We start from the raw sequence: 19,057 nt of genomic DNA on the forward strand, positions 1-19,057 counted from the left end.
ACTCAGCTCAGCAAGGAGTCTGCTGTTCCCCCTCTTTCCCTATGCCCTCCCCCCTCTTTTTTTCTCTCTCAAATAAATAAATAAAATCTTAAAAAAAAAGATATGAAATTAAGTAGCTAACATTACACCCACCCAGGGCAGGCATCCTTAACTAAAAGCCACAAAGAAAGCGCCCAATTCCAAGTGTTAAATAGATCAATTCACAGAAATACCTGGGGTATTTTCTCTGCTACTGTTTCTCTTGCCATTCTCGCCTCTGGCTACTATATATTTTTCTACAAAGAAAATATTTAGGAAACAGCATGTCTAATAAACTCAGAGGGAGCCACTGTTGATCAGATATGGAAACCACATTCTAAAAAAAAATGGAAGGAAGCCAATGTGCACACCCGATTGTGGTATGTGAGACCCACTGACTAGAAACAGATTTTAAAAGCTGTTCAAGTTCGTCAGCCTGGATGCTAATCTTTTTCCTCAAGAACTGAGCAGAAGAAAAATGCCAGGGTTATTTTGGAAGCACCGAATTACAAGATCTGGAATAAGCTGCTTCATCAGACAGGCAGCTAGAAAATCCTATTTGCAAAATAGCTCCCACTAGCTTCTTTTATGTCCGAAGTGAGACTCAATTTTGGCTAGAAAATGCACGCCTGTCAGCGGTAAGGAAGAGGAATGGTGGCTCCCTCCTCCCCCCATCAGAAACACCGTTGCCTGGATGAATGGACCGCGGGAGCGCAGTGTCTTCCACGCGCAGAACTGACCGGGTACAGTCGCTGTCTCCCAGTCCTAAAGAACAATCTCTTTGAGGCACCCGGGGAGAGTATCCCGACCAGCTGGTTTGAAGCGGGCAGCGGGGGCTGCACAGTGGCCGACTACCCCTCCGGGCACGAAGGTCAGTAAGGTAGCGAGGTTAAAGGCACAAAGGAGCGGGGTCTCCGGGCTCTGGGGCATGTCTAGGCGGTCCCCGGAGCCAGCCGAGGAGACGCTTGGGACGCAGGCAGAGCAGAAGGTGGGCAGAGCCCTCTCTCCCCGCTGCTTTTACCTGCCACAGCTGAAGCACGGCCACTGGCTCTTGCTGAGTCCGCGCCTCGCTCCCGACTGGACAGCAGCCTCCTCCTCCCCAGCCTGCGCTTGCAGTTGAGCCGGCGCTCTTCGGACAGGGTACTCTGGGGGCATCCCAGCGTCAAGGTCCCATGGCTGGGACTTCTCCGCGCCCCGCTGGGACGCCCCGGCAGTTTGTCGCGGCGCTCGCCTACGTGCTCCTGAGCTGCCCAGTGCTACGGGGACAGGTACCCTCGCCTGGGACTGAACCCCACCCTGCGCTCTACATGCCCACCTGGGGCGCTCTGGCCCGCGGTAGCCCCGACGGCCCCAGCGTCCTGATCGCCAACCCGGGACTCCGGGTTCCCGTGGGCCGCTCGCTTTGGCTCGATCCGCTCCGGGACCTGGTGATTCGAGTGCAGCCCGGGCACTGGTGCGAGGTGACGGTGCTGGACGCCCTGCCGCTGAGCCACGGTGCGCTCTCCCCCAGCCGCTTCCCCTGCGCCTTCGGGCCCCGCCAGGTCCAGTACACTCACTTCGGCTCCCGAAGCCCGGGACGCGCGCGGGTGCGGCTGCAGCTGCGCTACCACGCCCCGACTTACACGCTGGCACTGCCCTTCACGCTGGCTGTGGACGTGGTCTTCCCGCAGCCGGAGCTGGTGACGCGCAACAGGCCTTTGTTGGTGGAGAAGCCGCGGGGCTGGAGCCAAGCCATCGACAGGAGAGTGCTGGACTTCGCCTCCCTGGGGAACGGAGCCTCTACCGCCAGCAGGTGCCGGCTCACCCTTTTTCCTCCCCACGGCGGCCCACCGCCCAAGTATGGGCGTTTGGTGGACGCCATGGGGGCCCCTCTCCCCAGGGGCGAGAGCGTAGACTGTGAGGCTTTTGTCAGAGCTGGGGTGCGCTACCAGCATGTCGCCACCACCCCGTCGCCGAATCGGGACTATGTGTCCTTGATGGCGGAGCTGCTAGGGCCACAGGACAGAGGCCCTGGGTCAGAGGAGGTGCTGCTCCGCGAGCACTTCCAGCTGCTGGTGAGCATCCGCGATGGAGTAGAGAACACTGCACCTAGGCCCAGTTTTGTGGCCCTGATGATGATGGAGGTCAGTCAGTTCTTGCTAACAGCCCTGACCCCTGACTCGCTGGCTGCGGAGGACACGGAGTCTGACCCTGATGACCTGGTCTTCAACATTCTCAGTGCCCCCACAACCACGCCAGGGCACCAGGGATACCTGGTCAGCACTGACGACCCCCTGGGTCTTCCAGTCTCTTTCTTCACCCAGCGGGAGCTGCGGGAACTGAAAATTGCCTATCAGCCCCCGACAGAGAAGTTGGATTCAGAGCACCTCTTCCAGCTGGAGCTGGAGGTGGTGGACGGAGATGGCGCCGCCTCAGACCCCTTTGCCTTCATGGTGATAATGAAGCCCATGAACACCCTGGCCCCAGTGGCTGGATATAACCAGGGACTACTGCTATTTGAAGGTCAGTTACAGCCCCTGTCCAGCACCCACAGCCTTCGGATCAGTGACAACGATAACCGAGAGGAGGTGATAGTAACTGCAGTAAGGGGCTTGAGACACGGGCAGCTGGTGGTGCTTGGGGCACCCGCTGGGCGTGAGCATTTCACGCCAGAGGACCTGGCAGCAGGGCGAGTGGTGTACCAGCATGATGGCAGCAACACCTACAGTGACAATATCATTTTCCGGATGGAGGATGGGCACCACCAGGTGGAATTCCTCTTCCCTGTCACCATCATACCTGTTGATGATGAACCACCGAAGGTCAAGGCCAACACCGGGCTCTCAGTTACAGAAGGACAGGTGGTCCAGATTTCCCCCTTTGTCCTGAGTGCTACTGATATTGACTCTGATGACTCAACCATCCATTTTGTGCTGCAGGACCAGCCTCTAGAAGACAAAAAGGAAGAAGGAGGGTGGGATCTGGTCCCTGGTTCCTCTTACTCAGCTCAGCACCTGGGAGAGATGCTGCTGCGGCAGGCTGAACCACCCCTGACCCCGGAAGATGAAGATTGGTATTATGTGGAAAAAGAAGGGCTTTATGAGAAGGTGGTGACTGAGTGGCTTCAGCAAGACATCATGGAAGGGAAACTCTTCTACCGCCATCTTGGACCCCATAGCCCTCAACCTGTCATGGTCCAGCTGACTTTCCATGTACAGGATGACCATGACCCACCCAATCTATCCAACCAGCACTTCTTCACCATCAAGGTCCAACCAGTGGATCTGCAGAGTCCAGAACTATTTCCAGGAACTACCTTAGAAATGACCGTGCACCAGTACCAACTCACTCACTTCCAGAAGAAATTCCTCCAATATATTGACCAGGACTCAGATGACCAGAACCTGTGGTACACCTTACTGACACCCCCAACTGACACAGATGACAACCACCGAGTCCGGGCTGGAGAAATTGTGCTCACTGATTCGCCAGATACGCCCATCATGCGCTTCACCCAGGCCCAGGTAAATCTCCAAAAAGTTGCCTACCAGCCCCCACAGAAGAAACTGGGTATTGTACCACGGGTTGTGCAGTTCACCTACCAAGTGGAGGATGCTGCAGGCAACAGTGTACCTGGCATATTCACATTATTCCTGAAGCCTGTGGACAACCAGCCTCCAGAAGTCACCAACAGAGGCTTTACTGTCTTAGAGGGAGGAAATTTTATCCTCAGCAGTAATGAACTGGATGTCATAGACCCTGACACAGATGTTGACCAGATTGTCTTCATGTTAGTCTGGGGTCCCCAACATGGACACCTGCACTACTTAAATAAACATATGGTTCCAGGGGAACTTTTCATGCAAGCTGACATTATTAATGGGAGTGTCTCTTACCAGCACAGCAGAGACCAGATTACCAATGACACCTTCCATCTGGAGGTAAGTGACAGGGTGCACCACATACCCATCACCGTCCAGATTTCCGTGCATCCCACTACTGACAAAACTCCCAGGATCTCTATTACAGGTAGTCCATTATTAGATGTTTCCTTAGATGTACTAGAGAGCAGAGTCACTGAGATCACCATGGGCATCATACATGGCAAAAAGAAGGGCGCAGGTGACTTGATGCTGTCTTTCATTATGGAGGATAGCCCAAAATTGGGTACTCTTCTAGTGAATGGCTTACCTGCAGAACGATTCACCCAAGAGGACCTCATCAGTGGGACAGTAGTCTACGTCCACACTGGGGGTGAAGTTGGTTTCCAGAAACAACATGATACCTTCAGCCTCACCCTCTCCAAGGATTCTCATCCATGGGTGGTGGGAGACAGCATAGTGGAGAGAGTGCAGGTGCAAGTGGTTGTGCTGCCTGTGGACAATGTGGCACCCACAGTCTTGGTGGGTGAGTTCTATATTGTTGATGAAGGCGGGAAGAGTCCCTTGACCTTACGACATCTCAATATTGAAGATGTGGACACACCCCAAGATGAAATCCTATGCACAGTTACTGGCCAGCCAGCCTCTGGCTACCTGGAAAACATTGCACCAGCTCCCGGCTCAAAAGAATCACAGGCTGGTAGTCCCATCAGTGCTTTCTCCATCAGAGATGTCCAAGCGAGGCATATCAATTATGTACAGAGTATTCACAAGGGGCTAGAGCCACAAAAAGATCAATTCACCTTTCATTGTTCTGATGGCATCAACTTCTCCCCAAATGTCTTCTTCCCTATAATCATTTTACCCACCAATGATGAGCAGCCTGAAATTTTTGCCGGTGAGTTTGTGGTATTAGAGGGGATGAGCCTGGTCATAGACACCCCACTGCTCAATGGAGCAGATGCTGACTTGCCACCAAATGAGCTTCACTTTCAGCTCACAGCCCTCCCTCAGCATGGCCGAATCGTACAGCAGCTGGCCACAGGCAGCCAGCCCATCCACAGCTTCACCTTACAGGAGATCCAGGAGGCCTCCACTATTGTGTATGAACATGATGACTCTGAAACCACAGAGGATAGTTTTGAGGTCTGGCTGAGTGATGGCAAGCACACCACCCACAGGAAGGTACCCATTATGGTGATCCTGGTGGATGATGAAACCCCTCGACTGACCACCAATGATGGGCTGGAGGTAGAGACTGGACACACCAAGGTCATCACAAATTGGGTCCTTAAGGCCACAGATCTTGACTCCGATGAAAAGAGCCTCAGTTTTGTTCTCCGTTCAGGGCCTCAACAGGGGCTTCTACAGCGGCTGAGAAAACCCAGAGGGGAAGTGAGAAATAACCTCACCCTAGGAATGAACTTCACCCAGGATGAGATTGACAGAAGCCTCATCTGTTACACCCACACAGGCCAAGATGGAGTCCTTGACATTATCAAGTTTGATGTGACTGATGGGATTAACCCTTTGATAGACCGCTACTTCTACATCACTATTGACAGCTTAGACAGGGTCTTCCCTGAGGTGGTTAGCAAAGGGCTTACCCTGACAGAAGGTGGCAGAGTGACCCTTACCACCAATCTGCTTAGCACCAGTGACATCAACAGCCCTAATGAACAGCTTCACTTCAGGATCACACGGGCTCCTAGCATGGGACACTTAGAGAGCTCTGACCACCCTGGGAAGCCCATTGCCTCTTTCACTCAGCTTCAGTTGGCTAGCAACAAAATATTCTATGTCCACACTTCAAATGATGAGATAAAGACAGACAGCTTTGAGTTTCACGTGACTGATGCACTCAACCCTGTGTTCCAAACCTTCAGGATCTTCATCACAGATGTGGATGATAAGAAACCTATCTTGACCATCCATAAACTAATACTGCAGGAAGGGGAAAGCAAACACATCACTCCCTTTGAGTTGACAGTGGAAGACAAGGATACTCCAGATGATCTTCTCCTCTTTACTGTCACCCAGCTCCCCATCCATGGTAGGATTTTGTACAATGGCAGTCATTCTGTGACCACCTTCACCAAGCGGGACCTGAATGATAACCTGATTAGCTACTGGCACGATGGCAGTGAGACGACTGAGGACAGTTTCTCCTTGACTGTGACAGATGGCACTCATGCTGATTTCTATGTCTTCCCAGACACTGTCCTAGAGACACACAAACCTCAGGTAATGAGGATCCACATAAGTTCTCTAGACAACAGGTTCCCCCAGATTGCCACTAACAGAGGTGCATCAGCCTTGAAGCGCCTTCACACTGGACACATGAGCTTCCTGATTACCAACAGGTCTCTGAGGGCAGAGGATCGAGACGGTTTCCATGGGCTCCTGAAGTATAAAGTGACCAGAGGACCAGAGCATGGCTTCATTATCAACACTGGCCTTGGAAACCAGAGCACGCAAGTGTTTATGCAAGGTTAGTAATGATATCCCCAATACCTCAGTCCCTCTCCATGAGCAGATCAGGTCTCCCACTTCTGAATAAAATTTTCCCAACCTCAGCCCATTGACAGATTTTGATTCTAATGAAATACGGTGGAATATGAGATTATTCTGATAACAAAAAAGGGCAACTAGTCCTTTTCTAGCCATTTCATCAGGATGCCCATTTAACAGGAACTCTCGGACATCCAGTAAGGCTGGTAGTTATGCCCTAAAATTGCAGAATGCAGGTGGACAGTTTCTGTTTCTGAAATATCATCGTAAGATATGATTATATTAATTTTGATATTATCAGTTTAATTTCAGAGAATGACATACCTAGGAATTGTTTTCATAGTTTATCAGTAAATTTAGATTTCTGAAGATGATATTTTGTACTTAGATTTTGGAGATAAATATTACACTGCACATTTTATTGTACTATTCAAATGTAACTTCTGCATCTAAAAAAAAAAAGCATAGAACTAAATTTTCCTAAGTTTGTGGAGGGATATGTTTTAAAGATCTTTTTAAAAATACATTTGTCATTATTACTAATGGTGAACTTGAGGCAGGTTCCTCTGTTTTCCCAGGTAAAGTGACACCTGCTGTCTGTGGCAGCTCTTTACATTGTCTTAAAACTTTTTCATGTAATCTAAAACTAATGATGTAATGTATGGGGATTAACATAAGAATAAAAAAAAAATAAAAATAAAAAAATTAAAAAAAAAACTTTTTCATGTAGCTTTACGCATGAAATGTGAAGAGATACATGGAATTTTTCTATATGCGATACAGATATACCTAAATGCAATCTTAGAGTAAAACTTATGAAGGGTGTTTAAAAAATAGTTTGGTTACGTTTTCAGAATCGCTTCTAAAGCCAGTGAAATCATGTGGTTTTATAAGAATTATCTTTCTAAATAAATACCCCCAAAATGCAAATTGTCTTTAATATACTAATAATTATCAATACAAAAAACACAATTACAGACCAAGTGACAAATTCTCAAAAATCCAAGAGAATAGGCAATAAAAGATCATTTTATTCCCATTTTCTTTTTTCTTAGAATGCAGCAGTTATTCTTGTTTAAATTCATTTTGACTAATAGTTAATGAATAACCACCATCATGCCAAGCTCCAGGCTTGTGCAGAAGACCTAAACCAGATAGACTCAATTTTCCATAGAGGATGTTGTAAAACATGCATCACTAGAATGTCTTTCTTGTTGGGGATGATCCTACAGATCATACACACAGCACGGTAACAAAATTTTAAATAATGTTCTATTTTTCCCAGTGTAACTTTAAGAAAAAATTAGATTCATGTTCACTTAATCATTTTTTTAAAAGTTAGATTTGTAGGCATTTAATTATTTTAAAATTTCTTTATTGTAGTATTTCCATGCCTTAACCCATTGAAGTTCCTAACATACTCATTTTCTATTGTGCCAATATGATGAGTGATACTTGCTCTTTTATTAGCTGACATTGATGAAAGGAGGATCTGTTACGTCTTGAATGAAGGCAGCAAAGAAACAAAGGATATCTTCTACTTCTCTGTTGAAGACAATGGTAAGTCAGCATTAAAAGGGAGTCTTGGTTATTTAAAATCAATATGAAACTGAAAAAAATTAAATTATTTACACAGTAATCACGATCGGTGTATGTCAGAGTACCAACAAATGAATTCTTTTTGCTCTATTTGCAGTCCTATGCCAAATGATTCTTGACAAATCACTGTTTTGGAAGGGGAAGCAATGAGGAATTTCAGTAATGAGATATGAAGTTTTTTACCTGACCTAGATTATGTGTGACATCCTATAGGCAAGTCAATCTCTTCCGGTGGTTCTGAGAATCTGACTGGTGGTTTCTGTCATTCTGGAACAAATTAGAAAGTCCACCTTTAGATTTTGTGAGGATTTTCAGCCCCAGAACTGAATCTTAGTGGCTCCTTGATCTCCAAATTGTAATCTTCCTGGATGCGGTGAAAAATAGGTTGACCAGCATAGAGGAAAACTTGCTCTAAAAATTGCCTGCGTACGCTGCACCTGTATCTGTTTACTCTGTCCTCAAAGTAGCATAATGGGAAGCGACGAGCTAATGGAAGGTGCTCTACTCAGCTAGGAATGGGCTGATTGTGTTGTCAAAGAAAAATTATTTTGCAGTATGACAGAATAATTGCAAAACTTATGTCCGTGTGCTGCTTGCCACTCGATAACCTTTCAGTATAAATCATTACTCATTCCTAGTAAGTAACATGCCAATCGTGTTCCAATTTTCTTCCTCAATTGTGTGCCATCATTCAGGACTGTTTTGGAAAACAGTCTTATATGAAGGCTGTGTAGTATACTGAGTTTGAATCCCAGCCCACCGTATGTGACCTTCAAAAAAGTAACCTGGTCTTCTCTGTGACTGATTTCACTCATGTATAAAATGGTGGTCTTCATACCATTTCCAAAGGGCTGCCAAGAGGATTAAGTGAGATAATATATGTAAAGCATTTGGCACAAAGTAGATGCCCATTAATAATGAGTCACCCCTCTCCACCTCTGATGAGACAAACTACACTGGAAACCACTGACACCTCCTCTCTATCTTCTCACTTAAAGTTTAAAATCTGATCTTTCCTTCATTCTCCAAGTTCCCAAGGACCAAAGTCACTAAAAAGATGAAGATACATTTAAGCCTTCCAAACTGACTCACTAACGTAAAGCACATGTGAGATTCAAATAGTTTATAGTGACTATTTTTCTTTCTGTTTTCTAGAAGGATGATATTCTAAAAAGATGTGTATCTGACTTGGACACTATACTTTCTGGGCGACATCAGAAACAAGAGTCAGTCTGTGATGATAAATGTGAATTTTATATTGCTACCATTCTTGAGTACTTTCTGTGGACCAGGCAATGCTTACATACATTATGACTTCTGATCCTCACTGTAAAATAAGAGGTAAACATTATGATGCCCATTTTAAAATGAAGGCACCAAGGTTGACTAACTGGACTGAAGTCATACAGGTAATAAGCAGGTGAACTGAAATCAAACCCAGATATTGCAGATTCCAAAGCTAAGGTTCTTAAGCACGATTGCTACACTACCTCTGTTCATTAAGCCAAAACCATGGACAAAAGTTAGGGAATAAGGCAAAGACAGCACTTTCTCACCTCACAAAGAAGCCCCTAGTAAATTAAAGTGATAATAATAACCAAACATGGACTCCAAAATATTTGAGGACACATTTGCTCATAGTTGGATGTCCATACGCTGATTCAATATTTATGCAGTTATTTGTTCCCTGGATTTTTTTGTTGTTTTCTGAGTATCCTGCACAGAGCCGTATCTGCCCATTTTGACCATTCTTGGGAGAGCTCACAACTGTTGAATTACTCGCTTAAACATTTTCGTGTCAGGTATTTTCAAATTTTATAAATTTATTTTTCTACAAGAGCCAACTTGAACTTTTCTTTTAAAATATCCCAGTTGTGGGGGGCTGGGGGGCGGGCGCCTGGGTGGCTCAGTTGGTTAAGTGTCTGCCTTCAGCTCAGGTCATGATCCAGGATCCTGGGTCCGAGCCCCACCTCAAGCTCCCCACTTGGCGGAGAGCCTGCTTCTCCCTCTCCCTCTCCCTCCACCTGCTGCTATCCCTGCTGTGCTGTCTCACTCTCTGTGTCAAATAAATAAATAAAATCTTTAAAAATATATATTAAAAAATAATAAAAAATAAAATATCCCAATTTTTAGAATATTTCCCAAATGGAATGTTGAATAAATTTACAATTTATTAATATTTTTATCTTGACAGCATACAGCACTAGCAGAAAGTCCTGCTTCCAGTTATTTAAGCTTTTGGAATTGGATACACTTCTAAGGATGCATTTTTTACCAATGGGCTGAAGTAGAATTTGTTGTTGGCGTTGTTGTTGGTGGTGGTACCAACTTTCGAGGCATTAAAAGAAGACTGTGCCCTACCGCTAGGACTATGTATTAGGCACATCCTCAGATGAGCTCAGGGGTCTTAAAGGTGGACGTATCAGCAATATGACTCCAGAGCTGCAATTTATTAGAACCCCAAGCTTGATAGCAGGAAGGTTTCCAATCCATAGGCTCTGAAACCAGGTTGACTGCACTCAAACTCCAGCGCCACCGTTTCGTGGTTGTGTATCTTTGAGAAACTGTGCTTTAGTTTGCTCCTCTGTAAATTGGAGATGATTATAGTGTATATCTCATAGGATTATTATGAGGATTTCATTGGTTTCCCATTGCTGCTACAATGAATTACCACAAATTTAGTGGCTTAAAACAACCCAGAATGACAAGTCTGTCGTTCAGAAGTCCAAAGTGGTTCTTACTGGGCTAACATCAAGGTTTGGGCAAGGCTCCCTTCCTTTCTGAAGTCTCTAGGGGAGAACCCATGTCCTTGCCCTTTCTAGCTTCTAGGAACTGTCCCATTCTTCCATATTCAAAGCCAGAAGTGTCCAGTCTTTCTCGTGTTGTTTCACTCTGGCCCCGACTCTCCTGCCTCCCTCTTTCCCTACAAGAATCCCTGTGATTACATCGGGCTCACCTGGATAATCCAGGATACTGTCCCCGTCTCAGAAACTTTAATCACACCTGCAGAGACCCTTTTTCCATGTGATACATACACAGGTTCTGGGAATGAAGATATGGACATCATCCTAAGTACCGCAAGCATTAAAGAAACAACATGCACGAGGCACTGAAGAGAGCCTGGCACAAAGCAAGCACACGATAGAATTATCAGCTGAGATACCAAGTGTTGTATTTCTCTTTTTTCAGGTAAAAAGAAAAGTAACAATTTATTCCTGAAAATCTATAGTTAGATCAGTTGATTATATAAAAATTTCAACTTTTTTTTTTAAGATTTTATTTATTTATTTGACAGACAGTACAAGCAGGGGAGCGGCGGGTAGAGGGAGAAGCAGGCTCCCCTCTGAGCTGAGCAGGGAGCCCAACGTGGGGCTCGATTCCCGGATGCCGGGGATCATGACCGTAGGCAGACGCTTAACCTACTGAGCCACCCAGGAACCCCCCAAAATTCAACTTTTAAACTATTATGGTGAATTATCTTATTGGGGTACTGCCTGGAACTCTTGGCTTCTCATCGTTTTCTCTGCCCACTTATAAACTGATTTCATATTTATTAGAAACCCACTAAGAAAAAAAAAAGTCCACTAAGGAGACAAAGGAAGAAGAGGAAGTAACTCAGACCCACTGTTCTAGGCTTTGCCACTGCACTCTGAGCCAGGGCGCACAGGAATACCTTGCCTATCCGCATCCCGTTTCCTGTAGCAATTGTGCCTTTTTCTTTTTGCTCTGCTATAGTTAAATGAAGTAACATATGCCAAAAATATAATAGGATACCCACCATCCATCAATTCCCCAATAAATACGAGTTTTCTTTTCTTCTTTCCTCTCCAATAGTTACGCACACACCTATATTTGTGTACACGGCTGAACTGGGAATTCAAAAGGAAATCGTTTACAATGTACCTAGTTTGTGTGTTCCATCTGTTTCTGCATCATCAATTTTGAGTAACTCAGACTAAGGCCATTGCCGTCTCTTTTCCAACATTGGTGGTAAATTTCATTACGTTCAAGTTTATCGTGAAAGCCACTGGTAGAATAGGGAATGCATTTTAGATTTCTAAAGCTCTGAACTGTACCAATTAAGCATACTGTCAAGTTCATCCATCTTCCTCTCTGTAAGTCATTATACTCATAGATTTGTCTTGAAATTTTGCGTATCTCTACTATATGTAATGCCGAATGGATCTGTTCTACTTGCCATATAATAACATAACCTTAAATTTATATAGCACTTAATATTTCTACAAAGTGTTTTTATAGATGTTATTCCAATTGACCTTTACTATAACTTGTAAGACAGAAATTATCATCTCAGATTTTAAGATGAAGAAGTGGGCTTGAAGAATTAAAATGATCCACACAAAGGAACCATCAGAAACATTAAGTCAATACTTTCTAATAAGCCACACTAAATGATTATATGGGAGTGAGACAATTTTAGTTTGGGGATGTGTTACAGATATTTCACATTCTCCTTAAGACCTGAAACAAATTGTTTTATTTCCTCTTAAATTATTCAGTGTCTAAAACCAATCTGATTAACACTATGAATTTTGATATTTGAATTTTTTTTTAATTTAACCTGATACATGCCTCATGGTCCCTATGAGTACCAGTTTTCCTTGTAGGTGAAGTGTCTCTTTTTTTTAAAGATTTTATTTATTTATTTGAGAGAGAGAATGAGAGAGGGAGAGAGAGAGAGAAAGAGCATGGGAGGGGGGAGGGTCAGAGGGAGAAGCAGACTCCCTGCTGAGCAGGGAGCCCGATGTGGGACTCGATCCTGGGACTCCAAGATCATGACCTGAGCCAAAGGCAGTTGCTTAACCAACTGAGCCACCCAGGTGCCCTGAAGTGTGTTTTTTAAGCAAGTTATGAAAGTAAAGTAAGAGCAACAAAAAGTTTTTTTTAGGACCAGTGATAGAACTAACGTAAGTCCAGTAAGTCTGCCCATGCAGTTAAGGTAATAACAAACTTGTTGAGGGCTTTAACTCTCTAGAACACATCTAAGAATTCAAGAGCAAGGCAGAAAATGTCTCTGAATAGTTAACTCAAAATCTGTGGCCCGATAGTTTCACACGTGACTCAAAGAAGCCCTTAGTTGGAGTCTATTTACTCTTATTTCCCAAACAATTCTAATTTTATTTTAAAGAAAAACAGTGGTAAGAAGAGAGTTAGGGTTAAAATCAGAGACCTACAGGATGCAGAAGAGATAGATAAAAATGAGCAGCCAAAGGATTCAAATTCAGGAGAAACCAAGAGGCAATGTAGTGAAGAGACATTCAACATATTTCTATAATACGGCGGAAGTGTAACTGCAGTAAGATTATAAAACGTTTTGCAAGTCATCAGGATGATGTCATAATAAACCCATATATAATATGGAAAGAGGTTCCCAATGTATTGTTAAAAAGAAAACCAAGTAGAAAGCTGTGTAAAGTTGTAAAGGACGTTCACATTTTCATGTATACATGCTTATATATATTTGCACAGGAAAAAGTCTAAAGTATATGTAGCAAGATGTTAAAAATGGTTTATAATGGCAGTGATGGATTTTAAGTTGTTTTTATTTCTTTTTATTTTCTTTACATTTTCTTGTGTAAATGCTTTACAATGACCATTATTATCAGAAAAAAAAAAAAAGCAATTTCCATTTAAGAAAAAAGAACACTGGACTACGTCACAACCAACTCGGTTCAATAATATCGATTTAAATGGCTAAACATGTTATTCTGGCTTATAAATAATTCAAAAATGTCCCCCTTAATAATGTCATAGATTTAAAAATCCAAACAAAGGAGAATCAGGGTGGGTTCCTCTCAGGCAGGAAGGAATCAACAATTATACTTGTTGCTGACCCTTTCCCTCATGAGTCCTTCCTCCTTGTATCTATTATTCCTTCATACCATGACCAGAAATGAATTGTTAACTCTTGGGCAAGCTATAAGCAAGGCAGGTCCAGAGGTACCGGAGCAGACAGCTAGAGGGACAGGCAAGGCTCACCACCAGTGTCCCCATGTTCAATCTGTGGAAGAATTAGTTCAGAGTCACGAGGTATAGGAAAAAGCTAGAAGGTTGGGTGGGCTCATACTGTGGTAAGCAAAACTTTATGTCATCCCCTTTCCTTTGTGAAATATGCCAGGTAACCTTCCCTTTGTGTCATTTGTGATTTAATTTGGTTTTCTCACTTTCATGCTGAAACCATCGATTCTTTCTAGAAAAATGGAAGAGGTACTTCTATTTGGATCACCTTACAAGCTGTCTAGACAGTCACCTCAGCCATATATCCTATCTCTGTTTGGAGGCCACACCTGGAGTATACCGGTCCTACAGTAATATTTTGCTACAAAGTAATTCTTTTAGAAATGGTGACACCTTTTCACAACCTCCACTATTGAGTCATTTTTAGGCATGCATTCGACAAATGGGAAAATGGTAAGGAACAACATTGAAAACTACCTTCATGGCACACTATTTAAGCCTTGTTTTTAGCATTGCTAATTATACTTCCAGCTGAAAGCTTTAAGTCTACAATTCTGCATTAAAATACCTGACTGTATAGGTATTTTTAACATAAGTAGCCTAAGATTTTTTAAATGGCCTGTAATTCCTCCACCAGATAACTTGCTATAAACATTTTTTAAAAATAAATACATGTACATAGTTAAAGAATCATAATAATTAAACTGTGCATTGATATCTAATCCCTTTCCTTCTGTTTTCTTTCAAAAAGAAAATTAATCACATAGCAGAAAATAGATGTATATCCTTTTTATTTACACAAAAGAGATTATTTTTTTATGCTCGGCTCTGAGCCTTGCCTTCTTTTGTTTAATGTACGTCTAGGTTATATCCAGACATATACTGAACTAGCACAAACAGATCTACCTTATCTGCTTTATCCTTTTTAGACAGCTACATAATATTTTTTATGGCTGTATAAAAAAAATTGTTCTTACATATATGTGGCTATATTTTTTTCTCTCTCATTTTCAATGCTGCCATGAACTTACTCTTGGCCTACAGTTGTGGATGCATCCCTTTTCTTAGCAGTGAAAATGCTGACTTAACCTGGATATTTGCATGTCTAAAATATTCTAACTTTTCCCTAAATTCATAGTTGCTTCAGACATACAAGGCTTTCTCATACGAGGGTACCAAGACAGACATGTAGTTCAGATAGAAAATGTGAAAGCAGTTTATTCCAAAATTAACTACGAATCCTTAGAAGTTAAAAATTATGAGCAAAGGAAAAAAAAAAAAAAAAAACAAGCAAAGCCTTTTCTGCTGGTAGGTGCTCCCAGAAACCCCCCAGATTTCTTGCTTCCTTGTCTCTGCCAAGGCTGACTCTGGAGGAGTCTCTATTTCTGGTGTTTTTAAGGTCTGTCATGCTGAACTTGCAAGGATTAAGTCTGCAATTTAGAATTAAGTCTGAAGTCACAGGTATAGTGAACTGCCCCAAGATGGTCAGCTTCTCTGAGTACAGATCAAAAGAAGTTTTGCTAGTTTCTAGCTCACTAGCTCACTAGTCACGACCTCACTAGGGGTCGTGAGGACCACCGCACGGTGACAATGAGAGAGACGGGCAACCTCATCCATTTACATGACACCCGGCAGAGCTGAGTCTAAGTCACAACATTTTATAAAACATTGTATATCAGTGCTGGGTGCTTGACTATTAAACCTCCTACTTCTAGATAAGTCCCACACCTTATTTTTTGACATCGGCTTGCCCATGCTTAAGAAACATAGCTGCTTTTTCATATACTTTAATAACAAGTAGAATTCCTTACTTAGTTTCCACATAGAAAATTAGGTGGGGATTTGAGATAAAAGTTCTCCAGATATTGAGGTAAAAGTGAAATAATTTTCAGATGATTTTCTGTTCTCCATTTTATTCTGTTGGTGCTAAAACATCCCTAATGTTTTCGGCCACATTTTTTAAAACTAAAAATAATACGTGCACAAACAGTACAAATATTCAAATAGTACAAAATAGTGTAAAGAGTACAATATTCAAATAGTACCAAAGAGTATAAAATAAAAAGCAAAGTTCTCTCCTGTTCCCATCCATAGTCCTATCCCACATGAAACCAAAAATTGTTTTTACATAAGCAAATGTTAGCACACACACATACGTCTTGCTGTAATTATGTCTTCCATTAATGTTTAAAGTCCTGGAGGTCTGGGAGATAGCAGATAAACTTAAATTTTATTTACTTATTGTCTGATTTTTAATCTTTATGTAAATGGAAGCTGTTTAGAATTGTATTTTGGGCTGTGTATGCCAGGCAAAGAAAAAGAGGAGATAATCTGGCTAATTAAGTTGATATGCTCAATCAAATCATATAATCCGGATCATAATCTGTGTTAGAATTGATATGCTCCCCAACAATACCTGGTATATGATAGGTGCTCAAATCATGGTGGTTGAATAACAGGATAAATACAAATTCATGAAAAAAATGACCAAATCTCAAATCCATTTTATGATTTGTAGAGGCTGTATGCTTAGTTATAGTTGTGATTCAAAAAATAATATTGATCCTAGTTGTGGATAATTTGGGAAGAAACTTCGAAATTAAAAAATGTTGATGATTAAAAAATTATGATCCACAGCAAATAACCTCAAAGAAAAATGGCTTTGGTCTCTTTATCTTTGAGTATTTGTATGAAAGCATTTTGTTCATATTTTTCTCCCCATAAAATAAAACACAGGCTTATTATTTAACCAAAATCTATTTTTTAAACTGTGCAATTCTATGTATAAAAATAGGAAGCCAGGTTGAGCATGTAGTAACCTAGGAAAGCTCTGGTACAAGAAAATAATCACACTTCACAAAGATGATTAATGAAAGGAGAAAGTGTTTTTGAAAGCAAAGAAATACTATGAATGATGCTCTTTTAGTATTCTCGACTGGTAAATCAATGCCTACTATATTCAGGGAGTGTCTCATTTAGATCACATTAATGTGTATCTCTTGCTTTTCATTTTCCAGTTGCTAAATAACCTCATTACCACATACATCAATTTAAGAAACATTTTCTTGCTTGAAAAGAGAATTTATTGCTTAAAAACAGCAAAGCTGTTTTTACCTTGTGTTATGTAAACAGGCTCTTAAATAATCACTTCAGGGATCAATTTAAAATAAAACTAGACAACCTCAGGATTAGGTCCTAAATTCTGTGTACATAATACATGTACCTAATAAATAATTATAAGTAAACAAATACATCTGTGTATATATGAACATATATATATATTAGTTTATAAGGTATAGGTGAACACACAGAGCTCTCTACAATGAGAAAAATATTTTGACTCATTTGGAATGGCTAGTTAACATGTATCCATCTTCTTGATGATAAAGTAAAATAGTCTGACTTCAAATTCAGGCTCATCATTCATTGAACATCTGTCTGGTCCCAGGTGTTATACTAGACATTTAAGTATCTTACCTCTCATTTAATCTCCACAGTACCATCATGAGATAGATATTATCTCCCATTTTATAGATTAAAAAAAGCTAAGTCTTGGTGACCTTGAGTGAAATTATTATTAATGTTATTAGCACTTGAACATTCTAAGGAGTCATATGGAAGGATAAGACCATCGCAAAATCCTAATCCTTATGAAATTAAGTCAGTATTAAAATTATCCTTACATATTGATCGACTCTTTGTCCAAAAATTACATGGTTCTCAGGACGCCTGGGTGGCTCAGTCGGTTAAGCGTCTGCGTTCAGCTCAGGTCCTGATCCCAGGGTCCTGGGATCGAGTCCCACATTGGGCTCCTTGCTCAGCGAGAAGCCTGCTTCTCCCTCTGCGTGCGGCTCCCCCTGCTTGTGCTTGCTTGCTCTCTCTCTCTCTGACAAATAAATAAAATCTTAAAAAAAAATTACATGTTTCTCTGGAATGCAGAAGATATTTAAAGCAGAAATTATAGGAAATATTTGGAAGGAAAGGAAGGCAAGAAGCACAAATGACTGGATGCCATTGCCACGTTTAGGAATCAGAAATCACTGTTTCAACTTAGGTTGGATGACTCATCTGTAGTTTTGAATGACTAGAGTCACTGAAGACAATATTCTTAATAGAAAAATTATCTACAGATTGCATTCTGACCGAGCTTCAAATAAGTCGAGCTGCCGGGCATTTTGCTCATCATTGTCTCTCAGGACACAGACACATTGTCTCCATGTATGATAGTGATTCAGTCTTTCCTAAAGTAATTTACAAAAAGTGGGAATGCATATGCATATATCCATCTGCACACTCTCAGACCAAATTTATGAGAAACTGACAGAGAAACAAAACATATGTAAGAAGCTCAGACTGTGTATCAAACTCTGCCCTCATTAGCAGGAAACCAGGTGGTAAAATATGCTAAACCTACGCGGTGCTTAACCCAGTCAGGTTTCCGAGGTTGTGCCCTTGCAGTAACACAAAACCAGAAAGTCAGTAGTAGTGTGACTTCTGCCCCTTGAAATCTCAAGCCAAGCTCAAGGGTAAGGGATAACTGTGCTCAAATGATCAAGCATCACAGTGTTTTGTTCGTTAGGTGTGTTATTAGAATGTTGTGCATTAGAAGGTGTGCCAGGAGAATGTCTGGCTTTCACTTTCTTTTTTGACAATAGATTACGAAAGTGAACGCGGGAATGTATTGTTCCACTGGGTGGCATAAAGCAGAGGGACCCTTGGAGCCTCCAAATCATTGTTAGTGATGCCTCTGGTATTCCGGTTTCCGGCTTTGACGTTCTTCTTCTTTCTACTTCTTGTTTCACCTTCTATCCTCATTTTCTTCCTCATTTGCTTTTTTTTTTTATGTTATGTTAGTCACCATACATTACATCATTAATTTTTGATGTAGTGTTCCACGATTCACTGTTTGCGTATAACACCCAGTGCTCCATGCAGAACGTGCCCTCTTTAATACCCATCACCAGGCTAACCCATCCCCCACCCCCTCCCCTCTAGAACCCTCAGTTTGTTTCTCAGAGTCCATAGTCTCTCATGGTTCGTCTCCCCCTCCTTTCCCCCCCTTCATTTATCCCTTCTATCTTCTTTTATTT

The 19,057-nt window shown here is 42.2% G+C and overlaps 1 protein-coding gene across 1 annotated transcript in view; it reads left to right on the forward strand.

Moving 5' to 3' along the window:
- Window positions 1–808: 808 nt before the first annotated feature.
- Window positions 809–19,057, forward strand: part of FREM3 (FRAS1 related extracellular matrix 3) — a 76,852-nt gene continuing 58,603 nt past the window's right edge. The window contains exons 1-2 of the mRNA XM_006734927.2: window positions 809–6,369; window positions 7,860–7,949. Of these exons, the coding sequence (XP_006734990.2) occupies window positions 1,191–6,369; window positions 7,860–7,949 (5,269 nt within the window). The 5' untranslated portion in view covers window positions 809–1,190. The remainder of the gene's footprint in view (window positions 6,370–7,859; window positions 7,950–19,057) is intronic.

The sequence above is a fragment of the Leptonychotes weddellii genome, chromosome 2, assembly GCF_054177405.1.
Source record: "Leptonychotes weddellii isolate Sample4059 chromosome 2, ASM5417740v2, whole genome shotgun sequence".
NCBI classification, from domain to species: Eukaryota; Metazoa; Chordata; class Mammalia; order Carnivora; family Phocidae; genus Leptonychotes; species Leptonychotes weddellii.